Genomic DNA, 6,481 nt, shown 5'->3' with positions numbered 1-6,481 from the left:
CTTGATCGTGGTAATTACATTGCTGTCTATGGGAGGGTCAGAGAGCTCTCAGAATTCATCAAAAATATCTAAGTTTGTGTTCCGAAGATGAACGGAGGTCTTACGGGTTTAGAACGACATGAGGGTGAGTAATTAATGACAGAATTTTCTTTTTTGGGTGAACTAACCCTTATTGTGTAAAAAAAGTGTTTGCGTACATCTCGTTTGTTTTAATTAATTTGTATTAGTCTGTATCACACATATTTCACACCATTATATCAGCCATCTGCCATTACACTTTGGGTATTCACCCATTTTGGTCAGTTGATGATAAAAACACGCATATCTAATTTCTGTAACATTTCTTGATATTATTCTTAAAAAGTCATCTCTTTTCACTGCACTTCCAAGAATGTTCCAAGGGCTCCAATTTAGAAGAATGATAAAGGACAAAAAGTGTCCTTGTCTCTTTCTCTCGCACTCTCTCTCTTTCTCACTCTCATTCTCTCAGGAGGAGCCATGGGGCCGGTACGGGCCTACCCATTAGCCCTGCCTGTGCTGGCTGTTCTGGGCCTCATTATCAGCGCATGGAGCCTCAACCCAGATGACCCCAATGTCTGCAGTCACTGGGAGAGGTGAGAGAGGGGCACTCTCGTGTTAAACTCCATTTTACCTTCCGTTTATCCATTGCAGGATTCACACAGTGTAGTTATTCCTCTCCGACATGCCAGAAGGATGTAAATTACAAAAGAGGATTGTAATTTAACAGCGATCTGGTTTATGTCTGTGATTGTTTGAGTTATAATGGGTTGTGGCAGTGTTCACTGTAAACATGATAAGTGTCTGAAATTAATCAATTAATTTATTCATTTATTTATCATACGTAAATTGTACATTTTATGAATACTTAATGAGAATATTCTTAATCAGAAATAATAATAATATTCCAAATAATTAACAATATCACAACTTCTACTAATGATAGTAAGTGTCATTAGTATTGTTATTACAAAAAAAAAATTAATAATACAATTTAATAATAATATTATTATTACATTTTAAAACTTTAAAAACAGTGTTGTGGTGCTGCTTACAGGCTACTCATAATATAAAATCGTTCAACTACAGCCAAGCTATTATTTTGAAAAAGTAGTATAAATTAAACTATAAAATAAGACAATCTCAGTTAGGATGACCGCATCCAACTTGAAGAGATACATTTACAACAATAAATACACTAGAATACACCGTAATTTATGTAACTGAGTTAAATACATAGCAATGAGCATTTAATTTAATATTTGGTGGGGCTCGAATTGGTGTATTGTTTTGAAGCAGTTCATGTATTCGAACAGTCCAAACAAATTGATTCACTAGAATGCATTGGACTTTCCAATGCTACGTCTGACAGAGAGGACTGTTTAGGAATCCGTTTGATTTGATATAAAGCTATATGTATTCTCTTAAGTGCCCGTCTATATATTGCCAATACAAACATTTGAATGTGATGTTAAATACAACTTAATGTGTTTGTCAAGCTAACTGCTACTTGCTGAAAAAATATCTTATTACTAAAAAAATAAACAATATTTTGAACAACTGGGCTAAGCTTTTGTTCTGTATAAGGTGGGATGTAAGTGGTTACAAGCTGTTTGGATTAGTCGAAAAGCAATGTGTATTTCACAATGTGTATTTCAGTTCTATTCTGTTATCTCAGAGACTTAGGGGATTTACATTTGTTTGTTCCTGTATTGACTGTATTCACTTTTAATGGCACAGCTAAAGTGATGTAAAGGATTGTGTTTGGGAGTGTTGATCTGGTTACACTTGCCTACAGGTATTAAGTTCAGTCACTAAACACACAAAACAATATTGATGTTCTTATTATTATCCTTGTGTGTGTGTGTGAGGGAGGGAGCGAGAGTAAGGATAAGTTGCTAAAATAAAGCAGGCAGAACAGCATCAAGTTGACCGGAACAATCTGTTTTGACTGAACGTATTGCCTGAAAAATTATTGTTTGTAAATGGTGTTATCAGTTATGACAAATAAGCAGGAGCAATTGCCCCTGCAGAGAGGAGGACAGAGGGCTGCAGAGATGAATGAGTTTTAGCATTGCTTCCCTGAAAGAGAATACATCGGAGCTTTAATGTCATTTTGTTGGCAACAGTTTTGTAATGTTTTTTCAAGGAAGTTAGAACAAGACATCTTGTTTTTCTAGATTTGCTGTAGCTCTGGAAGGGAGTCTTGTTATTATTAGAGATAACAAGTTGTTTTGAACTTCAAGCAAAATAGATGGATACTTGTCTGAATATTACATTTGAGTATGTTATGGTTTTGTTTTTTGGGATAAAGTACCTTCACGGTACAGTTAATTACCAGCGGTACCAGCAAATTCTTTGCTTCTCTGCAACATAATCATGTTTGGGCAATTTCAGGTAGGGGTCCCACACAGCAAGTTGTCACTTTTTACTCCAGTGACTATTTCTTGGGGTAAGTTTATTCCTGTATATGCAAATACGTAAATGTCCTGACTACAAAAAAGCTCAAACTTTGCACCCTTAATGCTCAGGACCAAATATACAGTTCCTTTAACACGTTTTGACCAATAGCAGGGAATGTTGCTATGCTATATGGGCTACGTTGTCACAATGGAAAACTGCCATTAAACAGGCAATTATAAGTTTTTTTCAAAATGAATAAATAAACAATAAAACAAGTATGTACTGTATGCATTTAATGCACTTTACAGCAGAAATATGTAAGGTATCGAGTAGAGCTGCACGATTAATCGTTAAAAGATCGCGATCTCTATTCAGACACCCACACGATCTCATTTCTAAATGACAACGATTCCCCGAGTCTATTAAACCTTTGACAAAGCCTTACCGGATCATTCAAATCTGTGTTCGCACTGCCGCGGACACAGAGAGAGCAGTTACTTACCATGTTTGGTTAAGAAACATCTTCACAAACTGCCTTTTCAACTACACATTATTATTTCTGTCTCAGTCATTCATATTATCACAGAAATACTGGGGTGAAAGTTTATAGTTCAGATATAAACATTGACGTCTATGGCAGTGATCAAAAAAGAGCAAATCCCCTTTTGAAAGTAACTACGCTTCAAATAACGTTTGTGTCGATTGCATTGTTTCACTAAAAGTGACTTAAAAATTTATTTGTCACTGAATGAATTATTCATTCAAGAGAATCGTTCAAAAACGCTGATTCATCCAGTAATGAAACAAGTGAAGTAGGTTTATAAGTGAGTCGTTGAATCATTGATTCAAACAACTTTTTCATAATTTTAATATTAAAAATTGGTGTATTAAATATATTATATATACACTACCAGTCAAAAGTTTTTGAACCGTAAGGTTTTGAATGTTTTTTTTAAAGAAGTCTCTTCTGCTCACCAAGCCTGCATTTATTTAATCCAAAGTACAGCAAAAACAGTAAAATTTTGAAATATTTTTTACAATCTAATATTTTGATTTGCTGTTCAAAAAAACATTTATTATTATTATTATTATGTTGAAAACAGTTGAGTAGATTTTTTTCAGGTTTCTTTGTTAGAAAGTTCAGAAGGACAGCATTTATCTGACATAGAAATCTTTTATTAATATTATAAATGTCTTAATCATACTTTTGATCAATTTAAAGGATCCTTGCTAAATAAAAGTATTAATCACAGAAATACTGGGGTGAAAGTTTATAGTTCAGATATAAACATTGATGTCTATGGCAGCGATCAAAATAGAGCAAATCCCCTTTTGAAAGTAACTACGCTTCAAATAACTTTTGTGTCAATTGCATTGTTTCGCCACTAGGTGGCGAAAAGTGACTTAAAAATTTATTTGTCATTGAATGAATTCCACCCCCCCAAAAAAATATACTGACTCCAAGCTTTTGAATGGTATAGTCATAGTGTATAATGTTACAAAAGCTTATTTCAGATAAATGCTGATCTCTCTATTCATCAAAGAATCCTGAAAAAATTTACTCAAGTGTTTTAAATATTGATAAAAATAATGATAAAAAATGTTTTTTGAACAGCAATCAGCATATCAGAATGATTTCTGAAGGATCATGTGACTGGAGTAATGATGCTGAAAATTCAGCTTTGATCACAGGAATAAATTACATTTTGAAATATATTCAAATAGAAAGCAGTTATTTTAAATTGTAAAAATACTTCACAATATTACTACTTTTGCTGTATTTTGGGTCAAATAAATGCAGGAGGCATTGTTGAGCAGAAGAGAATTCTTTAAAAAACTTACAAAATCTTACTGTTCAAAAACTTTTGACTGGTGGTGTATGTTAAAATGTTTAATAATTCATTCAAATTCATTAAAAACTTTTAAATAGACTGCAGCAATAATATTTTGCCACACATTATTTTGTTTAGTTCAGAATTGTGGGAGAATCGTGATCTCTATTTGAGACAAAAAAATCGTGATTCTCAATTTATCCAGAATCGTGCAGCTCTAGTATCAAGCCATATATTGACACAGTTGGTTCTTAACCAGGGAGTTGAGGCTTCTGGGGAGCCCCAGCAAAATCCCAAGTGGTCCACAGGATGACTTTAATTATATATATTATATCACTAAGAGATTTAAATTTCTCCTTGGTCTTTCCCTCTCTCAGCTACGCAGTGACTGTTCAGGAGTCCTACGCTCATCCTTTTGACCAGATCTACTACACCAGGTGCACCGACATCCTCAATTGGTTTAAATGCACCAGACACAGGTGAGCATGACCCTGACCTTTGAACTACAGTTTTCACAATTCCACTTCATGGCAACAAGCAGCACTCTCCCACTAGACACATAAAAATCAAGGTGTCGGTGTGCCAGTGTCTTTATTACCAAGTGTTAATGTTACCAGCCGTGATTGTAGTTGTCAGAGTCGGGATGGAAATGGCCATTTGACTGTCATCCGACATTACATTGGTTTTAATTGCTGCATTAAAGACTTTATCGTCAGTGTCCTGGCTAAAAGCTGTGGGCTCAATGAGTCACTGTGCTGCAATGTTGCATTCAGAGGCGAGATGTCCTTCACCGAACACGGAAACTTTTCCTTAACTCACTTTAATTATGTTTATTTCTCCGCTTTCCACCTCTAGGGTGTAGCTTGGATTAGACACAAACAGAAAAGCTAATGGTAGCCAGGTGCATACCGTAATGTCCTTGTGTCTCTGCCCTTGTGGAGTTCACCTGCCAGGCTATTGATGTTCATGCTTTCGCTTATGTGTATGTGTACGTGTTTCCATCTCAGGACCAGCTACAAGACAGCTTATCGACGCGGGGTGAGAACCATGTACCGTCGACGTTCTCAATGCTGCCCTGGCTACTTTGAGAGCGGAGACTTGTGTGTCCGTGAGTGTCTTTTATATTTCACTCGCTTATTTCCTCTTAAATCAGCACAGTTCAATTTCTCTTTCTTGCAAGTGGTTATGAGCACAATAAAAGTATTCATCTGCTTGAGCTTTGTCCTCTTAAGCCTTGAACCCCGCTCCTTCCTCTGGAGGCATTCATCAAAATCTCAGCCATCTTTGAGGCATTTTTGCAACTGCATATTTCAGACATAATTTGTGCCTTTCATTACTGGTCCTACACATATTGGGTTTGCTCATATTTTCAGTTTTACACTGCCAGTATGCCATTACAATGGCGTTAATAGCATTCAGTTATCGCTCGTTTCAAAAAAAAAAAAAGAATCTTGAGCCATTCACTGCAAATACATTGTCCTAATTCCTCACGTTCAGGAGATAATACCCTAATTAAGGAAATAACAGCTTTCCCTTGCTGTGGTCAGAATGATAGATTTTAGCGATTATTTTATGAGCAATGAATGTCAAAAATGTCAGCTTTTATACTAGTTTATTGTCTTTTCGCGCTTTCAAGACTGTAAATGCGTGTTTTGTTTCTCAGGATTGTTTATTGTGTAGGCCAGACTCATTATTCTTTAATGTGTTTTAATCACGAGTGATCGAATCCTGTCAGTCAGCTCAGAACTTTGGCTCACACGGTTCAGCGGTTGTTTGACAATATGCAAAAATCTCTGCGTGAAAGGACCTCGCACAGGACCGTGTCAAGGTGATGAGGTAAATGACAGTCTTACCGAGCTCCAGGGAGAGGACAAAAATCAGCACACGTAGCTTAAGAGCAAATGGGATTTGATGCCCTCATAGCTACTCGGCATTATTAACAAGAGGGAGGGACGGGCTTTCTGATGGATGTCTGTTTCTGGATGGATGGCTAACTATGGACAACTATGTTGCCATAAGAGCTGATGAAACTAATACCTGTGGTCATGTTTTTAGGCTTTGAATATATCTAGCGTAGCGTTAGTTCTGGCAGGTCACGTTAGTCAAGCTCGCATCAGCTGACTCTCAGCTGATCCCCATCAACCTATGGGACTACAACACCTATCTAAGCATTCATATATAAGGTCCCTCAGTATTATCAGCAGTTTTCGCATTGCTCAATAGCTAAT

The 6,481-nt window shown here is 36.2% G+C and overlaps 1 protein-coding gene across 1 annotated transcript in view; it reads left to right on the top strand.

The window, feature by feature from the left end:
- The window catches only part of LOC107672222 (multiple epidermal growth factor-like domains protein 11), a 151,542-nt gene that overhangs the window by 43,505 nt on the left and 101,556 nt on the right, over positions 1 to 6,481 (top strand). Inside the window, exons 3-5 of the mRNA XM_016465313.1 lie at positions 491 to 614; positions 4,631 to 4,732; positions 5,261 to 5,361. Of these exons, the coding sequence (XP_016320799.1) occupies positions 499 to 614; positions 4,631 to 4,732; positions 5,261 to 5,361 (319 nt within the window). The 5' untranslated portion in view covers positions 491 to 498. The remainder of the gene's footprint in view (positions 1 to 490; positions 615 to 4,630; positions 4,733 to 5,260; positions 5,362 to 6,481) is intronic.

Source organism: Sinocyclocheilus anshuiensis, unplaced genomic scaffold, assembly GCF_001515605.1.
Source record: "Sinocyclocheilus anshuiensis isolate Anshui unplaced genomic scaffold, SAMN03320099.WGS_v1.1 scaffold997, whole genome shotgun sequence".
Lineage (NCBI taxonomy): Eukaryota > Metazoa > Chordata > Actinopteri > Cypriniformes > Cyprinidae > Sinocyclocheilus > Sinocyclocheilus anshuiensis.
This window is presented reverse-complemented; position numbering and strand designations above follow the sequence as displayed.